This window comes from Budorcas taxicolor, chromosome 2 (genome assembly GCF_023091745.1).
Source record: "Budorcas taxicolor isolate Tak-1 chromosome 2, Takin1.1, whole genome shotgun sequence".
NCBI lineage: Eukaryota > Metazoa > Chordata > Mammalia > Artiodactyla > Bovidae > Budorcas > Budorcas taxicolor.
Window position 1 is genome coordinate 20,849,080 of NC_068911.1, and position 27,740 is coordinate 20,876,819.

General features: G+C 46.6%; 1 protein-coding gene across 1 annotated transcript in view; it reads right to left on the minus strand.

The window, feature by feature from the left end:
* Positions 1-1,904: 1,904 nt before the first annotated feature.
* Positions 1,905-27,740, minus strand: part of CACNG3 (calcium voltage-gated channel auxiliary subunit gamma 3) — a 97,082-nt gene continuing 71,246 nt past the window's right edge. The window contains exons 2-4 of the mRNA XM_052635913.1: positions 14,992-15,075; positions 8,169-8,309; positions 1,905-2,416 (exon numbers count right to left, since the gene is read on the minus strand). Coding sequence (XP_052491873.1) covers positions 1,905-2,416; positions 8,169-8,309; positions 14,992-15,075 — 737 coding nt within the window. The remainder of the gene's footprint in view (positions 2,417-8,168; positions 8,310-14,991; positions 15,076-27,740) is intronic.

Genomic DNA, 27,740 nt, shown 5'->3' on the forward strand with positions numbered 1-27,740 from the left:
GCAACAGTTAGAACTGGACATGAAACAACAGATTGGTTCCAAATAGGAAAGGAGTATGTCAAGGCTGTATATTGTCACCCTGCTCATTTAACTTCTATGCAGAGTACATCATGAGAAATGCTGGGCTGGAAGAAGCACAAGCTGGAATCAAGATTGGCAGGAGAAATATCAATAACCTCAGATATGTGGATGATACCACCCTTATGGCAGAAAGTGAAGAGGAACTAAAAAGCCTCTTGATGAAAGTGAAGGAGGAGAGTGAAAAAGTTGGCTTAAAGCTCAACATTCAGAAAACAAAGATCATGGCATCTGGTCTTATCACTTCATGGCAAATAGATGGGGAAACAGAGGAAACAGTGGCAGACTTTGTTTTTTGGGGCTCCAAAATCACTGTAGATGGTGATTGTAGCCATGAAATTAAAAGACGCTTACTCCTCGGAAGGAAAGTTATGACCGACCTCGACAGCATATTGAAAAGCAGAGACATTACTTTGCCAAAAAAGGTCCGTCTAGTCAAGGCTATGGTTTTTCCAGTGGTCAGGTATGGATGTGAGAGTTGGACTGTGAAGAAAGCTGAGTGCTGAAGAATTGATGCTTTTGAATTGTGGTGTTGGAGAAGACTCTTGAGAGTCCCTTGGACCGCAAGGAGATCCAACCAGTCCATTCTGAAGGAGATCAGTTCTGGGTGTTCACTGGAAAGACTGATGTTGAAGCTGAAGCTCCAGTACTTTGGCCACCTCATGCGAAGAGTTGACTCATTGGAAAAGACCCCGATGCTGGGAAGGATTGGGGGCAGGAGGAGAAGGGGAGGACAGAGGATGAGATGGCTGGATGGCATTACTGACTCGATGGACATGAGTTTGGGTGAACTCCGGGAGTTGGTGATGGACAGGGAGGCCTGGTGTGCTGTGATTCATGGGGTCACAAAGAGTCGGACACGACTGAGCAACTGAACTGAACCTAATCATTTTACACAAGATGTCCTATTTAAGCCTCACAACTCTGTCGAGGAGAATACTGTACCATGCTCCATTTTACAAATGAGAAGGTTGAGGCTTGAAGGTCAATTGGACTTTCCCCAGTTCCTAGAGCTACTGGCTACCACTAGAGCTAGATTTCTGAACACATGTTTGCCCCCAGTAGCTTCTGGGGATTCAGGCGAGGGTTACAGACTCTGCCATTGGTGAGAGCACCTTGCTGTCCTCAAGAGGGGAAGGAGGAGCCTTCCTAGTGATTGGAGTGTGGATGAGCAAAGCTCAGCTTTCAACGTGGACATGAGTCAGCTTGAGGGCAGGGCAGTGAATCTGTGCAGGAATTACCCAGAAGAAACAAAGCACCCCAGCTCTGTGAGTTACAACAAGGCAAAACCTTTAATACATGAGTGCTTATTACATTAGCTGCTTCGGGGCTCTGACATCTTTGATTTCTGGTCATGTTATTCTAACACGGAAAGGTGAATGCCTCCCTCTGGGCCACCTGGGCGGTTAAGTGGCCTGAGGATGTGCATGAGTGGACAATGGGGACACCTGTGCACACACCTGGGGATTTGGAGACCCCAACACCCCCCACCCAGCCACCACCCATGACTTTGAGTAAAGTCCTCTTCCAAGGAGGGAAGAATGAGGAGGTCCTTCCAGTAAAGAAGGAAGAGAGGAAAACATCTGTCACAGATACACACAGAGAGAAACGACATCATGGGATTGGCTTGAAAAGTGGGGGAAGGGATGGACCGGTTAGGACCTGGAGAGGGAGGGGCGAAGTGTGGGAGAGGGCTGAGTCCATTTGGTTTCATTCTTTGTAAAAAGTAATACCATCACGAGGACCATGCCATGCAACCTCAGAGGCTCCTCTGTCCACTTCCCCTCGGGCTGTGCTGGGGCGGAGGGCAGAGGGCCGAGGTCAGTTCAGACGGGCGTGGTGCGCCTGTTGGCCGGATTATTATGCAACGACTCTTTGAACTCTTTGGGCGTGGAGTTGTGGAACTGTAGAAAAGCGTGGTCCCGGTCGGAGTTGAGGAGAGTCCCCATGGTGATCTTTGAGGGGTCCCGGGACAGGGTGAACATTGAGATGTCAGTAGAAGGGATGGTGTGGAAGCCTTTGCTGATGGGGGACAGGTCTCGGGATCTGGGTTCCGTGGAGCGGGAACTCGACCGCCTCCGAAATCTATACCTGTAGGGTGGAAGGCGAGCGAAGGTCGATTTCTTCAGGAGCTCCGAGTGGGATTTGGCACGTAACTGCTGATGCTTTTCTATATAGATGTGCACAGCGACGACCCCCACAATTTCCGCGATGATGAAAGAGAAGGCTCCGAAGTAAAAGGACCAGCCATAGGAGTAGCTCTTTTTGGAGTCACGCTGCCCAGGGTCTCCAGCATTGGCTGATATATAAACTATGATGCCGATGATGTTGCTTAACCCTAAGAGAAGGGGAAAGAAAAATACAACCTTTATAAAGCACAGAGGTAACGGTCACTTTTAGGCTTGAACTATTTATTTTGAAAATGTGGAGATGACAGGGAGAGAGGAGAATGGATTTATGGCCGGAAATCCAGCTGCTGAACTCTTCTTGCAGGGTCTGTCTCTCGGGAAATGAAAAATTCTGCTGATCCATCCCTGGTGGGAAGCATTCAGCTAAAGAATACACCTTACTCCTCCAGCAAGTGCAGCAGAAATCAAAGTGCATGTATTTTCCCTTAGAAACAGTTCATTCCATCAAAACTTAGTCTTCAGCACTAAGCCATGAGGATGGTGAAATGAACAAGATACAGATCCTTGCCCTTGAGTTCGTCACCATTAGTAGCAGAAACTGACAGGTAAATACAGCAAAATACAGTAAGGGCTCCACCAGAGACACATATAAAATGGTTCAGGAGCAAAAAGAGAGGATGACTAAGCCACTTCGTCCTGAAGACAAGGTGACGTTTGAGCAGGTCCTGAACAGCTCCTGGCTCACCAGGAAATGAAAGGCTATTGACACCAGAGTTCAGAATAACTTATAGTAGCGGTCTCGCCTGGATGGTGGGAAAGTTGATGGCATCTTGAGCCTCAATAAGAGGCAGCAGAGAGAGGAGGCTTACAGAAGAAGAATGGGGTTAGAAGTGCTTATTGAGAGTCCAGATATGGCTGCCCAGTGGGTATTTCTGGGTCTGGAATGAAGTCTGGAGAAAGAATGACCCATGAGTAAGGGACAGTAACTATATCTTTTTATCTGCACGGGGGATACAATAATGTTTTAAATTAGCTAATGTTCAAACATCAGGAATTGGGGAATGTGAAACTGTTGTCCCCAGTAGGCAAGGTCTGCAGACTTGGTGTCCCCAGGTGCCAACAGAATAGTTTTGGAAAGAGCTGCCCAGTCGCTTGGAGAGAAATTGATTCTCTAGGGAGCAGGAAGAAGGAAAGAACGAACCTGAGGGTCTGTGGCTGCTTCTCTCACATGACTGTCCAAAGCTGACGATATCTTCTTGTGTCTCTTTGCTTTAGGGGCCTCATCTGAGCCTTATACCAGTAATGACTCAGGGAGGCTTGTACATCAGCTGGAGTCTCCTAGCCTACAAACCCAGGCTGCCTCTAAATGGAAGTTGCCCCTTGTTACAGTTCCCAGTGCATACGTGCCAAGTCACTTCAGTCGTGTCTGACTCTTTGTAACCCTATGGACCGTAGCCCACAGGGCTCCTCTGTCCATGGGATTCTCCAGGCAAGAATACTGGAGTGGGTTGCTGTGCCCTCCTCCAGGGGATCTTCCAGACCTAGGGATCAAACCCAGGTCTCTTACATCTCCTGAATTGGTAGGCTGCTTCTTTACCACTAGTGCCACCTGGGAAGCCTACAGTTCCCAGTACTAGTTGGTAAATAACCATCTCCACTGGCCTGCTGAGTATCCCCGCCATTGAACACCTCATACTCTTCCTGGGGATCCTCAAGATTTCCCCAGAGTCCAACAACCAAGGAGTTAAAGTGTTTTGTTGTTGTTGTTCTTTTTAATTAGGGTATAGTTGCTTTGGAACTTCCCGCTAGTGGTAAAGAATCTGCCTGCCAATGCAGGAGACCCAAGAGATGTGGGTTTGATCCCCTGGTGTAGGAAGCGGCAACCCACTCCAGTATTCCTGCCTGGAAAATTCCATGGACAGAGGAGCCTGGCAGACTATAGTCTATGGGGTTGCAAAGAGTCGGACATGACTGAGCGACTGAGCAACATAGTTGCTTTACAATGTTGTATTCGTTTCCGCTGTATAACAACATGAATCACCTATAGGCATACATAGATCCCCTCACTCTTGGACCTCTCCACCCTCTGTCCCTACCACCCATCTAGGTCACCACCGAGCACCAAACTGAGCTAGTAGGAACCTACAGGAGGTTCCCGCTGGCTGTCTGTTTTACGCATGGCAGTGCACATGTGTCAGTCCCAATTTCCCAATTCATCCCCCCACCTCAGATCCGCACGTCCACTCCCTACCTCTGCATCTCCACTTCTCCCCTGCAGATAGGTTCATCTGCACAAAGGGTTAAAGCTTGGCATAGCCAGGGCCACTCCATTCTACTCCAGTTCTACCGTTCTGACGGACTGGTGCTCATGCATTAAAGGGATTCATGTTTTGAACGTGATTCTCTGGCCACTCCATCTAGGACTCTCCCCTAGAAAGCAGGGCCGGGGTCTGCTTCCTCCCTGTCTCCTCTTGGCTTTACCCAGCACAGGCCCTCAGCAGGTAGGCAGCGGGTTCTAATCACGGAGCTATTTCTTCATATGGGGGTGGACACGGCCAGCCCTGTGTCAAGCTGCAGAAAACCACAGGGTGAAAAAAAACGGCTCCTGTTTCTGGAGTGTCAGTTTGGCTTGAAGATGAGTAGGGAAGACACATTCTTTTATATTAAAATGAACATGGATATAATAAGGAGAAGAGAGCAGAATTCACATGAATTTTTAAGTATAAATGGGAGACAGACTTCAAAGACATTTCAGCTCATGGAAGGCAGCTCCTGGTGATGCCCCCTGACTCCCCAGGGTCACATTTTTCACTCTCCTTTGCCTGCAGGGAAATTTTGGTGGCAAAGTTTGAGAAGCCCTGGAAAGAAGTCTTGCTGAAAAAAATAAATAAATAAAGAAGCTCAAAGAGATACTCAGATGTCAGCGCAGGTTAAAGGAGGTGACAAGCCAAGCGAGTTGCCACTTGTTTCTAGGACACTGATGATATGCCAGGCACTGTGCAAAGTCTACGTGCATGATCTCAATTAATCATTGCAACAGTCCTGCTTTAAAAAAACAAAAAACCTTTTTTTTTTTACAGATGAGGAAACTGGGACACAGAGAAAATAACTTCCCTAAGTCAACACAGCTGGGAAATGGCCTGTGTGCTTCTGCTAAGCTGTTTCAGTCATGTCCGACTCTTTGCGACCCGATGGACTGTAACCCAGCGGGCTCCTCTGTCTATGGGATTCTCCAGGCAGAAATACTGGAATGGGTTGCCATGCCCTCCTCCAGGAGATCTTCCTGACCCAGGGATTGAGCTGGTGTCTCTTAAATCTCCTCCATGGACAGGTGCGTTCTTTACCACCTGGGAAGCCCCGGGAAATGGCACAGGTGGGGTTTGAACCCAAGATTGTCTCTTGTTCCCTGAGCTCAGATCTAGCTAGGTTTGGTCACTGCTATGGTCTTATCTCCTTGCCCAGAGCCTGACCCAAAGCAAGAGCACAGTGCATATTTGTTGAATTGAATCAACACGAGAATTAAATGGTACAACATATATAATACCAGCTATTATGCATCCTAGGTGGTGCTAGTGGTAAAGAACCCACCTGCCAATTCAGGAGGCATAAGAGATGCAGGTTTATCCCTGGATTGGGAAGATCTCCTGGAGAAGGACATGGTGACCCACTCCAGTATTGTTGCCTGGAGAATCCCAAGGACAGAGGAGCCTGGCGGGCTACAGTCCAAGCGGTCACAGAGTTGGACATGACTGTAGTGACTTCGCACGCACTATGCATCCCACAGTTACTGCCAGCTAGATGCAGTTCTAGGCATTTTCCATATACCAACTATCTAATCCTCTGAGCAGGCTTAAGAGGTAGAGCCATGATTACCCCATTTTTCAGATGGGGAAACGGAGGCACTGATTGGTTAAGAGACTTGCCTGAGGTTACTGCACAAGGAAGTGGTAGAGCCACGATTTGCCCCAGGCAGCCTGACTTCAGAGCCCACGGTCTTGAGTATAATGCCCAGTTCCTGGCGCATAGTAGGTACTCAATAAAGGGTTGTTGACTGCTTGCCAGAAATCACAGAACCTTAGAATAACTGAGCAAAAAGAGCCTTAGGGAGTGCTGAATCCTACTTTCATTTTGTAGGTGGAAAAACAGGCTTTTTAGGGTCCTCAGGGAGGTCAGTGGTGGGGGGATAGCTAGGATTAGACCCCCAGCTTCTGGCTCCCCCTCAGGGCCTTGTTGCTGCCCCTGTGTTCCCCGGTTCCCGTGTGTCTACTCTACCTGCTGTCTCTCACAACACCCCTTGTAACAAGACGTTTGCTGGTGACACACTCTCCCTTCACAATCCCCTTGGGGGACAAAATAATGATCTTCTCCTGTTTAGGAAACCCTCATGTCAGCACAACACAGCATCCTCTGTGTCAGTCAGAGACCGGGAGGTCTGGAGGGGCCCTCAACAACTAGAATGTGCCTCAAAGCAATGCAAGTCCCTGGGTTTGCCAGCTGTTAGCGTCTGTCCACACAGAGTGTCACCTTTAATAAGATCATAGGCTGATCTTATTCTCCTGACAAGACGGTCTGTGGCTCGAGTTGGTTCCCAGACACTCAGCACTGGATTCTGTCCACCTTCCCCATTTCCGAGAAGGGAAAAGAGTAGGGAGGAAACTGAGAAAGATCCTAGAGGGGGCTGGGCTTCCAGCTTCAGAACTATTGTGTTGCTTTTACCTTGCTAGAAAATAATACTGTGCTTTTACATCCAACCTCCTTCCAACAACCCTGTGAAATAAATACTGGTACTTCCCCCTCCCCTCATTTTACAGTTGAGGAAATCAAGTCACAGGGAGTTGGTAACATTTCCAGGGCCCCATAAGTTTAGCCAAAATTCAAATCCAGGCAGGTAAGCTATTCTTTTTTTTGTGGTGGTTGTTTCGTCGCTAAGTCACGTCTGTCTCTTTTGCAACTCCATGGGCTGTAGCCCGCCAGGCTCCTCTGTCCATGGGATTTCCCAGCTAGAATACTGGAGTGGGGTGCCATTTCCTCCTCCAGGGGATCTTCCCCACCCAGGGATAGAAACCCACATCTCTCGCATCTCCCGCACTGGCGGGTGGATTCTTTAGCACTATCGCCACCTGGGAAGCTGCCCTTCTGTTTCTACCCCAGTAAATATTCTGCCATTATGGGTCAAAGTTTGGAGGTCATCATCAAAGAGTCAAGCTCTCTTCCCTCTGTTCACCTCTAAAGCATTTCATTCAGATGGCACTGACTGAAGGGTGAGGTGCGAAGAGACTGCAAAGCAATGAAGGCGTGGAAACCCAGAAGGGAGGGAGATGAGGGGGTGGAGGAGGGATGGAGATAAAGGAGGAGAGAGGAGGCAGAAACAGGAACCCTTCTCAAGACTGCTCATCCTCCTTACCACCCTCTGCCACCTTCCGGTCAGGGCTGCTATTGATAAGATCTTCCCTGAGGGCATCTGAGGCTGCTGGGTTTTCTGTTGTTCCCAGAGATGCTCTGGACAGCCTGAGGATTTGAGTGCTTGAAGAGCTGTGACCAATAGTTCACCAGTAAACCCAAGTCTCACGGGGCCAGAAATAGTGTATGATCGTATCCAGAAGTTGGACCCCTTTAAAACACACTGGACTCATCTCTCGGATCACACCTTACACACACCGTACATGCTCCCTGCCCACCCTGAGCAGACATACACAGGCACACTCTTATTAATCATTCTCCCGTCTCTGAGCCGACCTAAGTACCCCATCTCCTCCTCATCTTCACTCCGTCCACTCTCCAGCTAGATTGTCAGCATCTTTGGTTCTTATTAAAGCCTTTGGTTCTCATTCTTAACACACAGGTCGAACATTTTCTTGCTCCTTCCCTGGAGGGAACCCTGAATAGCATGGCTTTGTCCTTCTGGCCCTGGCTCGGGTTTGGTGTCTGTGATGCTCTCTGGCCGGAGGCGAAGATGCTCACCTGCAGAGACAAAAAAGATCCCCGCGCTGAGGATGACGTTGTGTCTGCTGCGGTGGAACTCGCTGGCTGCCACGCAGAGCCCGCCGAAGAAGAGCAGTGTGACGCTGAGGATGGGGAAGACGCTGGAGGCCCTCACAGCCCCTGTGGAGAGAAGGAGAGAGGGTTCTGCCTGCACCCAGCCAGCCCTGGGATCCCCCTCCACAGGCATGGGGGTGACTGGTTGGAGGACAGCACGTGAGCAGGAGGAGAGAGTCTACATCTAACACCCTGGGTTTGGGGTTAACAGTCTGTAGTCATCATCCTGAAATGCATAATAACTTTATCTTTGAATGTGTTTTTCAAATAAGTCTGATGGGCCAATGGAGCATGCGCCATGGGCTTTGAACCTCGACTCACGTGGCATCCCACGCCCCACCACATTGCTACCTCCCGTTCTCCTTGCGGTGGTTCCTAGCTGCCCCTCCCCGACCCCAACCAGTGACCACTGCCACCCTTGGCTCCTGGGCATGGACACAGGGAGAATCAGGATTGAGTGCAAGCCCTGGGCACCCTTGAGGGTCCTTATGCCTGAGGGAGTGTGACATTACATAGCAAGTAAAAGACACCAGGACAGGTGGAGAGAGAGAAGGCAGAAGAAGGGAAACAGCCTGCGTTTTGAACCAGAAACCCAGGATTTTCACTTTGCCCTGGGCCCTGCAATGTAGGTAGCTGGTGGGGCATCCTGGGAGTCCCATTAGATCACAAGCTGTCTTTCCCAAAACACACAAACATTCGTTTAGTACTGAGTCTGGCAATGACCATGCAATATCTATTTAGCCACTGGATAAACACATGAATTTAGTTAATCATTCACCAAGGCTTCTTGGGCACCTACAAAATGCCAGGGGCTCTGCTGGGTCCTGGCACACTGGGACAAATGTTTAACTCCCCAAGGGATACAGGCATGGCCCTTCAAAGGGGAAAAAAGGGATGCTAGCTGAGGCCCAGGGCAAGTCTTTGAAACAAGTGTGTTAACTCTTGTTGCTGGATCACAGAGAGGCCCTAAGGTTTTGGGCGAAGGGGCCTTCAGGTGGAGATCCCAGTATTTACCCAACCAGTATTAGAGTATTTCCTGGACTACTTGGGCCAGAATATCAGTTGGATAAATTTTGCATTCATTGAGGTACAAAAGAGCTAAGGTCCCACCCCTACGGGGCTTACATTCTAACAGAGATGATGGGTAGGAGCTGTTACCTAATTGCTAGGGCCCTATGCAGGATGAAAATGCAAGGCCTCTTGTTCTAAAATTATTAAGAATTTCAAGATGGCACAGTGACTAGACTTATCATGGCGATCATTTTGAAAATATAAAATCATTTTGTTGTGTAACAGGAACCAACATCATGTTGTAGGTCAGAAAGTGAAAGTGAAAATCACTCAGTCATGTCCAGCTCTTTGTGACCCCATGGACCCCAGTCCATAGAATTCTCCAGGCCAGAATCCTGGAGTGGGTAGCCTTTCCCTTCTCCAGCAGATCTTCCTGAAGCAGGGATCTAACTGGAGTCTCCCGCATTGCAGGCAGATTCTTAACCAGCTGAGCTACCAGGGAAGCCCCAATTGTAGGTCAGATCTACTTCAAAAACAAACTCAGAAAAAGAGACTAGATTTGTGGTTACTAGAGGTGGGGACTAGAGGGAGCGGGAATGAAATGAAGGTGGTCAAAAGGTACAGACTTCCAGGTTATAAGAAAAATAACTACTAGGGATTTAATGTGCAGCATGGTAAATAAAATTAACACAGCTGAACATTATACATAAAAACTGATAGAGTAACTCCTGAGAGTTCTCATCACAAGGAAACAAATTTTTTCTGCTTCTTTAATTTTGTGTCTATATGAGATGGTGGATGTTCACTAAACATACTGTGGTCATCATTTCATGATGTATGTAAGTCAAACCATGATGCTGTACACAAATCTATATAGCACTGTTATATGTTATATATCAATAAAACTGGAAGAAAAAATGAAATAAAGGTGACTGTCAAAGGCATATATAAAAAAAGAAGACTTCAAGATAGTGAGAGCAGAGAGCATGGACCCAGGTATGGGCCCTTGAAGGGTGGGGCTGGTGGGGCTGCAAGGGCTGTAAGAACCCAGACTTGAGCTGACCGTGGCATGGACTCGGTTGTAGATGGGTGGTGAGAGACTCAGGATGTATTTTAAAGGTAAATCCTAAAGATCTGGCAGTGGGATGTGAGAGAAAGAGGTGTTGACAATGACTCGAGGGCCTGGTACTTAGCGGCTGAGTAGACGGTAGGATCTTTACAATCATGGCGTGTGTGCAGGAGCAGTAGGGCAGCGGGAAAAGGTGGTCAGTGCATTTTTGGTGTTGAAGTTCAAGCTCAGTGTTCGGAACTTCACGGCCCTGTGGGTTTTCTTACAGATTCAGCTGCTGCTGCTGCTGCTGCTAAGTCACTTCAGTCGTGTGCGACCCCATAGACGGCAGCCCACCAGGCTCCCCCGTCCCTGGGATTCTCCAGGCAAGAACACTGACGTGGGTTGCCATTTCCTTCTCCAATGCATGAAAAGTGAAAAGTGAAAGTGAAGTCACTGAGTCGTGTCCAACTCCCAGTTAACCCATGGACTGCAGCCTACCAGGCTCTTCCGTCCATGGGATTTTCCAGGCAAGAGTACTGGAGTGGGGTGCCATTGCCTCTCCGGGATTCAGCTGCAGCCCTTCCTATTGCTACAGCGTGGCGGTACTCACGCTCCAAATGCACAGGGCTGGGCTCTGCTTTTCTTGTTGCTGTTGTTTTGTCTTTTTCACGGAAAAAGTTTTCTGCAAGTTTGGTAGCTGATTTGGGATCTGCCTGGGAGGGCTGATGGAGGAGAACTGGGGTGAGATTCTCTTCATGAAAAGAAGAAAATGAAAAAAATTCTAGCTTTTGTTTAGGGATGACCACCCCAAGTCACTCAGTGTTGGCGTCTGGGCAGACCAGGATCCCAGTAACTGTCCCCGTTGTGATAGGAAAGTTTTGGGAGAGGCTTCAAACTAACTAGAAACCTCGATAGGAGACCTGAAGCATGAAGGGAGGGTTCCTGGCTGTCCTGACCCTGGGAGGGTGATTAGATCAGTCCCCATCCTGGCTTCAGGCCAGTCAGTCACTGTCCAGGAGTCCTGGCCTAGGCCTGTCTTGCCCTGCACATCTGGGGTCCCACACAGGCTTGCAGGAGGCAGGGCAGGCCCCCTGGTTCCTCTAGTGCCCATGTCAAGCGGTATCCTGGGAAGTAAGCTCTCGGGTCTTTGGTGGGCATAGCTTATTTATAGCATCTAAATATTTACCCATATGGCCTATGAGTTTCCATATGAACCTTGGCCCTGGGCCCCACAAATATTAGGAGTGGTTCTACCCCCAGTGATATCAAGGACTTGTTAGGAACTCTTGCACAGATCTCTGAAGCAATCGTTTGCATTGTGTCCTCGATGGGAATTGCTGGAATATTCAGTGTGATGAGTTCAACTGATTAAAGGAGAGCACCTTAAAAACAATTTTTAAAAAAAAATTTCAAAGTATGATTACAGTGTGATTATGCCCGAAGGAGATGATCTGAACGTTGGAAGCTACTGAATTGCGTTGGTTGTGTGTATTTGCAATGTGTGGCTGTGAGACGTGGGAACGTGGTTGCTTCCTATGTAGTGTGGGAACCATCTGGAAACCAGGCGGTGGCCAGATCCCATCTCTGCCCCACGGGTGGAATCAGAGCAGGTTCTAAAGACTCTTGGCTACAGGTGCCAGCCTCACACAGGATGTGCTCTGCCGCCACTTTCTCCTAAGTCAGGTGGAGTCTACCCTCGATTCATTCGTTTTTTTTTTTTTTTTGGCTGTGATGCATGGCCTATGGGATCTTAGTTCCCTCACCAGGGATCAAACTCCAGCTTCAACAGTGAAAGCACCAAGTCCTAACCAATGAACCGCCAGGGAATTCCCAACCTTGGATTTGGTTTATCTAGATGAACAAGAAGGTTTTTGCCTGGCTTCAGGACAATTAAAGAGGTCTCACTGTCTTCTTTCCCTGTTTCTCCTTCCTAATCTAAATGGGGCTAAGCTGTGGTCCTAGGAGTGGGGAGGGAAGTTTGTTCCAGGGTAATTTCACCTTCGGTGTCTGAGCAGGGGTTGGCCAGGTCCAGTGCTATGTTAGGGGTTTCTCTAGTCTAGGGATCCCCAACCTTCAGGCCCTGGACCGCTTCCCATCTGTGGTCTGTTAAGAACCAGGCTGCACAGCAGGAGGTGAGCGGCAGGCCAGTGGGTGAAGCTTCATCCGTATTTACAGCCGCTCCCCATCACTCATGTTACTGCCTAAACTCCGCCTCCTGTCAGATCAGTGTCATTAGACTCTCATAGGAGCTGGAACCCTATTGTGCTTGAATCTTCCATCCCCTCCACCCCCCACCCCTGCTGCCCATGGAAAATTGTCTTCCATGAAACCAGTCCCTGGAGCCAAAAAGGCTGGGGACCAGTGCTCAAGTCAACAGGACCTGTGGACGATTAAACCTTCTGCTATAGGTTTAAGCTGTAACCTCCCCAACCGCATATAAGAAAGAAGAAAAAGCAAATCGGTGTGGGGAATCCCATCCTCCTGGGGTGTGGTCGCAGCAGGGACTAGCAGCATGTGGACTGTACGGGCTGGAGACCCCTGCAGGAACGGGACCCTGGCTCCACGTGACTGGGTCAGGGGTTCCAAAATTCCAGCAGGAAATTCATGTGCTTGGGACGGTCCCTCCTTAACCTGGTTTGGTGGCTGATGGTGAGGACTTTTACCTTTCAAGAGGGGAGATATATATTTTGTTGGAAAAGAGGTACATCTCTTGGAAGAATTTAAAGTCAGTTTTGCAAGTTATGAAATAGAACTCACAGTTCTGTTTCATCCCCAGCAGGGCAGACATCAAAGTAGGGAAGAAAAGTAAAAACTTAGGCACTCTGGTAAAACCCCGCTTGTGATGACTTTAGAATAATCCTTTTTTGAGGAAGTCCAAGTAATAATAATCTTTGTCATCCCCCAGACTCTGGTCAAGCTCCCTCTCTAAATGTGGCTTCTATTCCCACATCAGATCTTTTTGAGCTGCTCATATAAACCCTAGGCAGCATTGGACAAATCCAAGTAGCTGAAAAAAGAGAAATAATATGTTTATGTTTTAAAATTTAGCTTAGAAGTGTCTGTTTCTTTCAAACGGATTCCCCAGCACCACTTATATTGTTATGTGATTAAAGGCTCATATGAATACCCACAGCCCCTCTGCGGACTAGCAAGCATGAGTAGAGTGAAAACCGATTTTAATTGTAAAACACTCTGCTTGAGTTATGAGTTACAGGCATAATCAGAAGACCACAATTTCTTGAAGTTTTTATTGATATTACTGTAGTAGTTTTTAAAAAAATGTTACATTTAACACTCTCTAATAGTAAATTAGTCAGTGCCTTAAGATTTTCCTTTTGAGGAAACTCAGGCTCCCTGTTGAAGAAATTCTATTTAAATTACATTGTTTCCAATTCTCTCTATGCCAGGATCAATGTCAGGCCCTTGGCTGCTGTTGGCCTTGGCTATTGTTCATCCCATGCCACAGAAAAGAGCCAACAGGTATGGTTTCAGGCGGCGGGTAGTGCATCAGCTTATTTAATTTTTGTGACCCTGTTAAATAGATGACGTTATAGTCTTCATTCCTGACTATAAAGAAAGGTGAGAGACTTTTTGATGATGTAGTTTTGATTTGCATTTCTCTAATTATTAGCGATGTTGAGCATCTTTTCACGTGTTGGCTGGCTACCTGTGTGTCTTCTTTAGAGAGAGGTTTATTTTAGGTTTTCCACCCATTTTTTGATTGTGTCATTTGTTTTTGTTTTGTGATATTGAGCTACATGAGCTCTTTGTATGTTTTGGAGATTAATTCCTTGTCAATTGCTCTGTTTGCAAATATTTTCTCACACTCTGAGGATGGTCTTTTTGTTTTGTTTATGGTTTCCTTTACTGTGCAAAAGCTTTTAAGTTTAAGTAGGTCCCATTTGTTTATTCTTATTTTCATTATTCTAGGAGGTGGTCAAAAAAGATCTTGCTGCGATTTATGGCCAAGAGTGTCCTGCCCCTGTTTTCCTCTAAGAGTTCTATAGTGTTTGGTCTTACAATGAGAGGCAAAGCAACTTGGTCCAGATCTAACCCAGCTAGTAGGGTGTAGTGGAATAAAAGCCCTGGTTGACAGAATCCAGAGCCCTTGCTCAGCATACCCTACTGCCTCCTGCATTCTGTGTTCATGACAGTGCACATCACATCAGGGCCACTGACCTTGGGACAGTCTACGGGGAGACACTGCCCCTGCCCCAGTGCTGCTGAAACGGAAGAAGGGTGAACCTTGGTTTACGTTCATTCTCCCAGGCCTTGCCCTTTAGGACCTCGCCCATTAGCACTTCATCCATTAGCACCTCACCCATTAGCACTTTGCCCATTAGCACCTCAAATCCACCCTCTGGGGCAAGCGAAAACTTGTATTCAAGTTGAAGAAAACCCTTAGATTTTCTTGTAAGTGGACTAAAAAGAACTTTGAGGTTTGATTCACCTTTCTTTTTTTTTTCTTTTCCTGTTTCTAGTTCATGGAAATGAAAGAGACTTAGGTATCAGAACTGCCTGAATGTCTCTGTCTAGTAGCAAAGATTTTCCTGACGCTTCATTGCACATATCCTTTTCTGAGGCTAGGTATTGGGAGCCTCAAACTCAGAGGCAGCTGGGTGACTGCAGGGCACCCCTCCTCACCACCCTCCCGCCAGGGGGACCCTGGAAGTCAGGGAAACTTACGCAGGAGATACTCAGCTGTATCCTGTTCGTAGTCAGCATCTTCCGGGAAGTGATCAATTTTCTTGCACACGCCTCGGAAAGTCCCTGTGGAAACAAGTGTGGCCCTGAGTCGGGGGAGGGGGTGAGAAAGAGCACCTGGGCCCAGCCTGGGGCTTCTTCTCTCCCACAGTGAAGATCCTTCAGACTTGTGGGTTCTGCCTTGGTGGGTCAATCAGCGTCTTTCTTGGGGCACAAAAAGGAGATTAGTAGAGGAAAAAAATAAATAAAGCTGGAGACGGAAACTTTCTGCTTAGATTTTGCATGATCCTGGGATCTATTTAGAAGGGCAAAGAGCTAGGAAGCATAAGCACTCATCATGAGAGCTGTTATTTTTTCCCAGTCAATGAAGGGAAAGGGGAAAAGAAAGTGGAATACACATGTGTGTGTGTGCGCATGTGCATTCTAAGTTGCTTCATTGTGTCCAACTCTTTGCAATCCCATGGACTGTAGCCCACCAGGCTCCTCTGTCCATGGGATTCTCCAGGCAAGAATACTGAAGTGGGTTGCCATTTCCTCCTCCAGGGGATCTTCCCAACCCAGGGATCGAACATGTGTCTCCTGTGGCTCCTGCACTGTAGGTAGATTCTTTACTGCTGAGCCACCAGGGAAAACCCAGTGGGTAGGCATATATGTGTGTGTATATATATATAAACTTACCGTCCCATTTTACAGATGAAACAACTGGCCAATAGCATTGTGTTTAGGGACTTCCCTGGTGGTCCAGCGGGTAAGGATCCACTGTGCAAAGCAGAAGACTTGGGTTCGATCCCTGGTCAGGGGAACTAAGACCCCCTCATGCTGCAACAAAGCCCCAAGGAGCCAAATAAATATTTTTGCGGGGAGTGGGAGAGAGGCTCGTGAGAGAAGGGATATATATTAATATATAGTTATGACTGATTCGAGTTGTTGTATGGCAGAAACCAGCACAACATTGTAAAGCAATAAACTTCCAATTAAAAAAAAACAAAACAAAACTGTGCTTGCGCTCAAATGCGTAAGTGGTGAGCCAGAACACAGTCAAGGTCTGCTGACTCCTCAGTGTGGATTCCAGGCACGGATTCGGAGTAACCCACTCTCCCTGAAAGATAACATAGGATAGTCCCTTTGATGATCCCCTTGCCTGGAACCACAGCTTGCTGGGCTCTGCTGTGCGGCTTACTCCTTCAGGAGGACCGAATTGCACGCGTATATCCTGGGGAAATGACTGTCAGCCTTCTCTTTCCTTTTCTTCCTTCGCCATCAGCCTGAGTTAACTCATTGCGGGTGTTTGATAATCGTTGTAGGTGTTTGTTAACTAGCCAATTAGCCAGTCTCCCAGGGCAGTTAATGGCTCTGCCAGTTCTCATAAATGACAAACAATTTCAGAACCTCTCACCACAACACAGCATGAAATTATGCCTTATTGTTCTTGTCTCTGCCTGTAGAGATGCCTCGGAGGTGAGGGGCCAGGTGGTGTCAAGGACCGCAGACAAGGCTTACATTCACACACAGCTGGGCTTATATTTTCAGAGTAGTTACTGTAAGAATTAAATAAGATCATATATGAAGTAAGATAATTTTTACAAAGCTCTAGGCGCATCATTATAATGGCTAGCACCTTTGAAGTGCTTCCAGCGGGCAAGGCATAGAGCTGAAACCTACATTCTTCTCATTTACTCTCATCCACCACCCTAGGAGGGAGGGACTATTCACACTGACATGCGATGATGAGCCAATGCAGGATTGCAGAGGAGAGAGGGTTGTCACAGCTGGTGAAGGGAAGAGTCAATATTTGCATCTGGCTTTACCATTACACTATGTCTATCATTATTTGATAATAATAGGAGCACTATGCATTTAAAAAAAACATTTTATTTATTTATTTGGCCCCACAGGATCTTAGTTGTGGCATGCAGGATCTAGTTCCCCGACCAGGGATCGAACCTGGGTCCCCTGCATGGGGAGCACAGAGTCTTAGCCACTGGACCACCAGAGAAGTCCCGTGTCATGTATATTCTTAAAGTTTTGCTTTATTGAAGTGTAGTTGATTTACAATGTTCTGTTAGTTTCTGCTGTTCACCAAAATTATTCAGTTATACGTGTATATATATATATATATATAATTTTCATATTTTTTCCCCTGATGTCTTATTACAGAATATTAAATATAGGTCCCTTTGCTATACAGTAGGACCTTGTTGCTTACCCATTCTATATGTCACAGTTTGCATCTGCTAATCCCAAACTCCCGATCCATCCCTCTCCCTACCTCTCCCCCGACCCTGACCCTTGGCAACCACAAGTCTATTCTGTATGTCTGTGCATCTGTTTCTGCTTTGTGGAGATTCGTTTATGTCATATTTCAGATTCCACATATAAGTAGTATCATATGGCATTTGCCTTTGTCTTTCTGACTTACTTCACTGACTATGATAATCTCTAGGTTCATCCGTGTTACTGCAAACAGCATCATTTCATCCTTTTAAATGGCTAAGTGGCGTCCCGTTGCGTATACGGACCACATCCTCTTTATCCGTTCCTCGGCTGATGGACATTTAGGTTGCTTCCTTGTCTTGAGGAGTGCCATGCATTTAACCCACACTACAACATGCCCCAAACCAGAGGCATTTCACAGAAAATGCCACGCGATATGAGCCCATTCTCTCGGTTCTGATTCTCCACTATTCAGGTAGAGAAGGGACTCAGAACCAAGAAGGGGAGTCTTGGAGAGAAGGCTTGAAGACTCAAAGAAATTCTTGGAAGAAGGACAAACTCAGAACTCCTTCCCTGATATTGAGAAAAGGCCTTCCTTTTTCTTGTTTGGATTTGAGACTTTCAGCCACAGATTCCTGTTTGTTTTTAAGCCCCACTGCCTTCCACCTGGCTGGATAACAAATCAGAATAAGTCACACATGTGAAGCACTTACCGTGTACCACATGCCATGCTAAATACTTTACAGGTTTTATCCTCTCTAGCACTCAAGACAGCCTGGTGAGGTACCTGGTATTATGAGCCCTATTTCACAGATGAGGAAATCTATAAAGCAGGTGATTTCCCCAAGGACACAGGTACAAGTGACACACTCAAATGTAAGTCTTTCAGACTCCCAAGCCAAGGTCATAATCACTACTCAGAACTGCACTGTCTTCAACACATTTTAGAGTCGTAAGCAAAGTCCTTTGCCAGATGGCTCTATGACCATTTCATGGTTCATCCACTGTTATAAACCAGACCACAGGATGGTGGTTCTTCCATCCACTATTGGAGAAGGAAATGGCAAGCCACTCCAGTACTCTTGCCTGGAAAATCCCATGGACGGAGGAGCCTGGTAGGCTGCAGTCCATGGGGTCGCTGGGAGTCGGACACGACTGAGCGACTTCACTTTCACTTTTGACTTTCATGCATTGGAGAAGGAAATGGCAACCCACTCCAGTATTCTTGCCTAGAGAATCCCAGGGATGGAGGAGCCTAGTGGGCTGCCGTCTATGGGGTCGCACAGAGTCGGTCATGACTGAAGCGACTTAGCAGCAGCATGCTTTTTCTAGGATTTATATCAGAGTCCACTGGGCAGGGCAAGAAGCGTGGTTGTAGGACCACCTATTAATAGCTATTTCACATTCTCAACAAGAGATTTCATAGGAAGGAAAAGTTCAGCTGAAGATTAAATGTGAAAACTACTGAATCAGACCAGTCAGAACCACAAGGGACTAGAGAGCTTACACACATGCCCGCATCTGCTTGTGAAATGCACCTTACCTAAGGTGGCTTAAGGCAGCTTGACACTAGGACGCAGAGCCAGCAAACACCAGTGGCTCCTGGAGAAACGGTCAAGAATTTTAAGTTGTCTAAAGCATCACATCACCGGTTTTGTACAGCCTACTAGCTGAGGCTGGTTTTTGCATATGTAGATGGTTGGAAAAATCAAAAGAAGAATGTTGTTCATGACACATTAAGAGAAAAAAAATGACGAAATTAAACTTTCAGAGTCTGTAAATAAAATCGTATTGAAACCCAGCCATGCCCGTTTGTTTACGGTTTTTGTGCCAAAATGGCAGAGCTGAGTAGTTGTGGTAGAGACAGCAAAGCCAAAATTATTGACTGTTTGCCTAAGGAGGCTTCCCAGGTGGCTCTGGTGGTAAAGAAGCCACCTGCCGATGCGGGGGACATAAGAGATGTAGGTTTGATCCCTGAATTGGGAAGATCCCCTAGAGGAGGGCATGGCAACCCACTCCAGTATTCTCACCTGAAGAATCCCATGGACAGAGAAGCCTGGTATGTTACAGTCCATGAGGTTGCAAAGAGTGAGACATGGACTGTGTACAAACTGCGGTGGGGGCGAAAATGGGAAACAAATGGGCCTTCTTGGCGCTGGAGAACTTAATCCAAGCTGGAGCTTCTGAAGCAGATAATGTTCATCTAGGGCAAATTTGGACTGCAGAATGTTCTGTTTGGTGTGTCTGTTTATGTTCTGTTTCCCACTTGTATTTTATTGTATTTTGATTTTACATTTTAATAATATTTTTAAATTAATTACGTTTGGCCGTGCTGGGTCGTATTCGCTGCATGTGGGCTTGCTCGTGGGCTTACTCTAGTTGGGGAGGCTTGGGGGTAGGTGGCGTCTCTCTTTGCGGCGGCTCCTCTTGTTGCAGAGCATGGGCTCTAGGGCACGTGGGCTTCAGTAGTTGCAGCTCCCAGGCTCTAGGGTGCAGGTTCAATAGCTGTGACTCATGGGCTTAGTTGCTCCTGAACATGTGGAATCTTCCCAGAGTAGGGATCGAACCCATGTCCCCTGCACTGGCAGGTGGATTCTTTATCACTGGACCACCAGGGAAGTCCTGTATATTTTTATAAGTATATTGCTGCAATTTAAAATTCAGGATATGTCCCAGGAAAATCTGATTAGCAGCTTCTCTTGAGCAATGGGGCGCTCTGTCCCATGTGTCCATGTGAAAACAATCCCCAGCACCTAGGGATCAGTAACCCCTCCCCAGCTTTGGACTGGATGTGAGTTTCTATAGTTGGCCAAAGTCGGCTCTACGTCACTTGAGCTACCTGTGGCGAATTACCTCTCCAAATCTCAATTTCTTCTTCTCCTACAGAATGAAGATAATAACAATAATAACTTCATGAGGTTGTCATGAGAATTAATCGAGGCTGTAATAGTAGCGCTGTACTCAGCAGTTCCTACAGAACTCTTAATCAGGCAATGATGTAAGGCACTTAGCATAGTTCCTGGCACATAGTAAGAACTCAATAAATTATAACTATTCCTACCATTGGCTTGGGGAGGTATTTTAGAACCAGAAGAGACACATTGGTGCCATGATGAGATTTTAAAAAGCAATACAAAAGGAAAGGGAATCGAGACTTTCCCTGAGGAAGACTCCACACTCAAAATGAAGCTGCTGGCACCATAAGTCATACACTCATCAAAAAGTGAACTTGGCCATTCATACAAGTAGCATATTGCCAGCTCCCAGAAATAACCACTGTTTAGCATTTCGGTATGTTTCCTTCCAGCCTTCTCCCCGCACCCCCCAGGCTGTAACACACGAATAGTTTTTTTTTAAAAAGTCAAGATTTTGCTGTTCTTATTCTCACTTATATTTTCTCATCAGTATTTCCCCACATCAGTAAAATCTAAGGAAAACAAAGGATGGGATTGGACTTGCCCATGAATTGCTGAGGGTGGAGCCAAGAGAGATGCTGAAAACAGGTACCCTGCAAGGATGAAGTCAGGATACAGAGATAAGCACTGTCTTAGTACAGCTGAGGCTAAGACACTGGGGCTGAGAGAAGCAGAAACCAGGAATGTGGTTCACCAGGAGAGGGCTCGGTGGTGGGTGGTCTAGGAGACAGACCAGCAGTTACAGGTGAGAGGTGATGGGAACCCCAAGCAGAGCACATAGGCAGCTAGGTTGTGAGAGCTCACAGACCTCAGGACCCCCAAAAGAGCTTTGGAATGACAGGGAGACCCAAGAGAGATTTCCTGAAGTGTTGACGTGTAATTACGAGGACTGGATTTGGGGTGACAACAAGCCTCATCCTGCAGAGAAGTTTACACTCATGGCTCATCTCTGGCTCTGACAATAGAAGAACACTTCTTTCCTGTGAGGAAGGCACCTCCTTTAAACCAACAATCCTTTTCAAAGGTCAAACCCTAGAAATAGTCCCATTACAATCAAGAACGAGATATGAATGCCCACAATTGCCTCTATTACGTACCATGGTTATACAAGCTCCGGTACAAGAAGAAATAAAACAGAAGTAAGAGTTATACACAATAAAAAATAGGGTAAAATGATCATTTCTTTCCAGGTGATCGAATAGTCTATTTGGTAATGAAAGCTGGAGGCAATTCACTATGAAAAAAATAGCAGATGAATGAAAGAAGTCAGGAAGGTGGCTCCTGGTAAGATATTAAACCATAAAACAAAGCTGTAATAATTAAGTCATTGTGGTACTGACATTGACAAAGTACATTTATTAGGATATTTTTTCAAAGCAGAGAAATGTTACAAAGAAAATAAGAAGCAATCCATTATTCCGTATTCAGATAACCCCTGTTAAACTAAAAGAATATATATATGTACATAGTTAGAAAATTCAAACAGTAATATATAGAAAAGGCATAAGATTAAAGTAAAAGCGCTTCCTTCATCACCCAAAAATTCTCTCACTTGATAACTTCGTAGAGTGATTTGTGTTAACTGAATGTTGAATGAAATCATGTCTAAACTGAGATCTGAAGGTTAATTAAAAGTTAATCAGAGTAAGGGAGGTGTGTGGCTCCAGGCAGAGTAGAATAACTTGTGAGATGAGGAGAGGGAGTGAGTGAAAGAAAACCTCATTTGGGTCCTCTGAGTAATTCAAGGTGCTAAGGGGATCGATGGTGGCTGGTCTGGGAGACAGATCCAGTAGCCACTGGTGACAGGTGATAAGGTGATGGATACCTGGTGTAGGGCAGGCATGAGAACTGGGCTGTGAAGATTGATTGCTTCAACCTCCCGCTCCCTCCCTCCCTCCCTCCTTCCTTCCTTTCCTTCTTTCCATCCTTCCCCCAAATTTATCAAACACCCACGGTGTACCAGAGCTGTTTTAAGTCCTAGGAATTGACTAGTGGCCAAGACAGAGAAGATTCTGGTCCTCAGAATTTATATCCTCGCTGGAAAAGAGAGTCTATAGACTATTCAATAAAAGAATAAGATAACTTTGCTGTAAAGAAACCTACAGGATGATGTGATGGTGGGGGAGATGGTTGGCAACTTGGGGCAGGGTGGTCCAGGGGAACATATGAGCTCAGACCTGAGTGCAGAGAAGGAGTCAGTGGTGTGAAGAGCTCGAGAAAGGGCTTTCCAGGCCAAGGGCAGTGCAAGTGCCAAGGCTCTGGGGTTGGGATTGAGCTTGGGGAACAGAAAGGAGTCCAGTGGGTGGAAGAGGGCTTCTTGTGGGCCTGTTACTGGGTCCATCAGCTGCCCTTCAAGCTGTCCTTTGAGCACCGAGGTCTATGGAATATCTCGGAGGCTGGGTTGCACAAGGACCAAGGTCGCCTCCATCTCTTCCTTAGGGTCGAGGTAACCTAAAGGATCTACATGGCCTTGATGGGCTTCCAGACATGCAAGGGAGGCAGCCAGGCTGGGGAGGGAGCCCAGAAAATGGGATGTTTGTGTTTTTAACTCATAAAGGCCTTGTCACATATCTCCAGGGAAAGTGGTGTTTCCACGTTCCCTGGCTCAGTCTCCATCCTGAGTATTTCCTTTCAGATCTGAGTACCGTGGGCACCCAGCCTGATCTTGGGAAATGGCCATCAACAATCATGAAGTGGGGATTAGGCTGCTTTGCTTGGAATTCCTTTTTTTTTTTTTCAAGTTTTTTTAAACTGAAGCATAGTTGATTTACAACACTGTGTTAGTTTATACACACACACACATATATCCATTTTTCTCAGCTTCTTTTCCCTTATAGGTTATTATAAAATATTGAATATACTTTTCTGGAATTTTTACAAACAAGTCAGATTCTTGTAATTTGGAGAAATAAAGGCTGTACCCTTCAAGAGATGGGAATACCAGACCACCTTACCTTCCTCCTGAGAAACCTGTATGCAGGTCAAGAAACAATAGTTAGAACTGGACATGGAAAAATGGACTAATTCCAGATTACTCCCTTGATGTCAGTACATCAAGGCTCTATATTGTCACCCTGCTTATTTAACTTATATGCAGTGTACATCATGTTAAATGCTGCGTTGGAGGAAACACAAGCTGGAATCAAGATTGTTGGGAGACATATCAATAATCTCAGCTATGCAGATGAGATTGGCACAAAGTGAAGAGAAACTAAAGAACCTCTTGATGAAAGTGAAAGAAAAGAGTGAAAAAGTTGGCTTAAAACTCAACATTCAAACAACAAAGATCATAGCATCTGATCCCATCACTTCATGGCAAATAGATGGGGAAACAATGAAAACAGTGACAGACTTTATGTTCTTGTGCTCCAAAATCACTATGGACGGTAACTGCAACCATGAAATTAAAAGTCACTTGCTCCTTAGGGAAAAAAAAAAAAGATGAACTTTGCATATTAAAAAGCAGAGACATCACTGTGCCAACAAAGGTCCACATAGTCAAAGTTATGGTTTTTCCAATAGTCATGTATGGATGTGAGAGTTGGACCATAAAGAAGGCTGAGCACCAAAGAATTGATGCTTTCAAATTGTGGTGCTGGAGAAGACTCTTGAGAGTCCCTTGGACTGCAAGGAGATCCCACCAGTCAATCCTAAAGGAGATCAGTCCTGAATATTTATTGAAGGGACTGATGCTAAAGCTCCAATACTTTGGATCACCTGATATGAAGAACTGACTCACTGGAAAAGATCCTGATTCTGGGAAAGATTGGGGGCAGGAGGAGAAGAGGGTGACAGAAAATGGGATGGTTGGATGGCATCACCGGTGGACATGAGTTTGAGCAAACCCTGGGAGATAGTGAATGACAGGAAAGCCTGGCATCCATGGGGTCACATAGAGTCAGACACGACTGAGCAACTGAACAACAACCTCTTCAGCACGTATATATTTGACTTAGAAAGAGGTTTTCCAGTGGCAGAGTCAGAAGAACAAAGCTTTGGAGCCCTCAGGCCTGAGTTCAAATCTCTGTTCCACCACTGACTAACTCATTGGTTGAGCGACCTTGGATGAGTTATTTATTCCACTGAGCCTCGGTCTCCTGTAAGAAAACAATAATCTGCAAATAACTTCTCAGAGAAATAAGTATATTACCTGATGTTTGTTTAGACGTCCCCTGTGCCACGCATCAAGTTAAGGGACCTTTGGGGAGTGCTTGCAACCCTATGAAGCAGGCTCTCCTGCTGGTTGTAGACTGGAGTGAGGAGCGTGGATTCTGGAGCCAAACTGCCTGACTGTGAGTGTTGGCTGTGTTGCAAGTCACTGAACTTACGTGTATCTCAGTTTCCTGTCTGTAAACTGAGAATACTGGTGGTATATAGCTTGTGGGATTTAATGAGGATTAAGAGTTAATATTTGTCTAGAGCTTTAGATCGATGGTTACTATTATGTGTGTGTTAATCCAATCAATCCATTTATAGACAGAAAACCTGAGGCCTAAAACCAAGATCTAACTTCAGAGCCTGAGGTCTTAGCAAAGTCCCCTAAATGGTACTAACATAGTGCTGAGCCCCAAGAAGGGTGTTAACAAAGGACAGTTACTGGGACTTCCTTGGCAGTCCAGTGGTTCAGGCTCGAAGCTTCCAATGCAGGGGACGCGGGTTCAATCCCTGGCTGGGGAACTAAGACCCTGCATGCCACGTGGTGTGACTCCCGTTGCATCCCACCCCCCGCAGTAAAAAACAAAAACAAACAAACAAACAAACAAAAAAACCATAAAACCCAAACCAAGGGACAGCTATTAATGTTATTACTAATTATTTGGGGCACAGGGGGAGAGGAAGCCATGGGGAAGCTGAGATCGTGTCTTCTCCCTGCCACCCTCACATGGACGTGCCTATACATGCACAGACCTGTGTGTGGGCGTGTGCACACGTGTGATCCCACATAGAGATGAGCCAGGCAGGAAGCCTGAGGAGCCGCCACACCCCAGCAGGAACAGACCTAGACTGCCGGCTGTACCACGTTTGGGCAAGGGCCCGACAGAGCTTTTCTGGGTCAGCTAAAGACAGCTCTGATTTCAGTGGTTTTGGCTTCAAGATGGGAAATCTCAGACCCAGAGCAGAAAGACCAGTGAAGTGAGAGAGTCATTCAAATCAACCTTCCTTTTTTCAAGTTTGCAGTCCTGAAGGGAGACCCTGAATGGAGGGCAGTTGTCCACAGGATGTCCATCCTCTGAAGGGAGGAGATCAGACTGGCAGAGCTCCTCATGGTCTTCAGGTGGGTCCCCCACCATCCACCTCCCGTGGACTGTGAGCAGCCCATGTTGATAGTCCTGGGGCAGAATTTGGTGGCTGTGGCACCATCTGACCTGACAAAGGATCACTTCTGAGCGTCTCTGGACAGTGACCATGTGCTCAGGATGAGGGTGGACGCTCCTAGCCAGCCCTACCCAGCCCAGCCTCAGTGCCCAGTCAGTTATGTGGATTTTTGGTGGGAGGGGGCACCCTTTGTCTGATACAATCGCATGATGGTGCAATACGAAATCTTTCGCTTTCCCAGCTGGATTATAAAGTCTGACTTTCAGAGCTGGATCATAAAGTGGGTCATTTTTGTGAAAAATGTTTGAGCATGTCATCATTTTCTCAAGGGCTCCTCTTAATCCTTTGATATTCAAATGGCTGGGACGCGCCTTTCGCATCATCACTCTTGTCAATTTCCTCTTCTCTCATTGTTAACCGGCGCCCTCCTGCTGGGCTCTTGGTTGCCCTTGGCTGGCATGTCACCCCATGCCACCAAATCCCCAACAACCTTCACATCCATCTCGTGAAGTCCTGACTACGCTGCAAGATACCCATTTTCACTTTGCAGTCATTTTTGCCTCCTATTTGCGTTGTTTGGTCTCGTGTTGACATGAGCTAGCAATCAGAGAGAGAGGCTGCCTGGCCGCAACCATGAACTGCAGGGTATTCAACACGGGTGCGGTGGGATGGGGCTGGGGGTGTGTTTGAGCAGAGATTGATTTTATGAATGGTCAGGTCACATATTCACAGTAAGACAGAGTTTGCTGGCTCATCCATGCAGCCTCGCGTGTGCAGGATTTGGACAATGAATTCACTGATAATGAGGACCCTGAACTAGGTGTCTTTGAGCAAGACACAGCACTTGGGGGTACAGCAATTATGGCTCATGGCTCCTAATAGGAATGAGCGAATTAAGGAGAAAGAAACAGGCTCTTCTGAGGCTCCTGAACTGCTGTTGGTGCACATCCAGATTCAGTCTTTTGTTCAACAGATGTCTGCCAAGGTGCCTGGTTTGCATTAAGCTGTGTCCTGGGCCCACCGGATTCGTCAGTGAATGAAACAGACTAGGTTCCGGAGCTCAAGGCTGTTATAGCCTAGTGGTGAGGGACCAACAGTGAATGAATAAATAAATGAAACAGAGGTTTCTGTAAAAATGGAAAAGGTGATTTCAAATAGTGATAAATGCCATGAAAATAATAATTCCCAGAGAGAGAGAGTGTCTTGGGAGGAGAGGGAGAGACTTGTAAGATTGGGTGGACAGGGAAGTCTTCTCTGTGAAGATTACCTGAGTGACAAGATTTGAAGATGTGAGGGAAGAACTTTCTAGGAAGAGGGCACCCCAAGTGCAAAGGCCCCAAGGCAGGATAACATGGAGCGTGTTTCTAGAATCGAGGGAAGTGCAGGGAGCAGAGTGAGTAAGGGGGGGACAGGACAAGACCAGGTCCACAAAGGAGCCAGAGGATGGAGTCCCTCTGAGGTCAGGGCTGGGAGCTGGAGAGGTGTGTGGTCCATGCTTCTGGAAAGCTTTACATAGGTGAGAAACACAATCTGATTTGCAGTTTTAGAAGATCTCTTAGAAGGTGGCAGGGGCTTGCAGAAGCACAGGAAGGGAAGAGCATCATCAGAGGAATCATTGAAAGCTATCCTGAACCTTCTGAAGAAGTAACTGGTGATGGGGGAGGAACAATGGTCCAGCCAGAGTCCAGCCACATCCACCTGGAGAGAGATGCCTGATCAAGCGAGTGTCCTGCCTTTGAACCAAGTGCAGAAATTTGAGCTCAGAGCAGGGGCCTGTGGTGCTGCCTGTCTTCCTCTGCACCAGTTCTGGGTCTGATTTATTTCTGCAGAGCCTGACATTGGGCATTTTGCTTGATTAAACCCTTTGCTGGGTTTGGGGTAAAAACTTTTTGTGGCCTTTAATTATTTGGTTAATTGCAGGCCCAACTGGAACTCCATTCTAACCCAAGGCCTGGGTCCTAGCTGGTTCTGAAGTGCAGAGTCAAGAGCCTGGCCCATCCTAGCCCAGACAGCAGTTCTCTCCACTTCTGTGTTTTGGATGCCCAGTTTGGCACCTGAAACTTCATAGGCACTGATGTAGAATGCCTAGTTCTGCCAACTAGGCAGGCTAACCCATGTGTTTGGTGGTACCAGGAAAGCAGGGATAAAAACAGAGAGAGGAAAAAATGAGAATGGGAAATTAATCGATATTTGACTTTTACAAAATATCATTGAAATAGCTAAAGAATTGATGCTTTTGATTTGTGGTGCTGGAGAAGGCTCTTGAGAGTTCCTTGGACAACACAG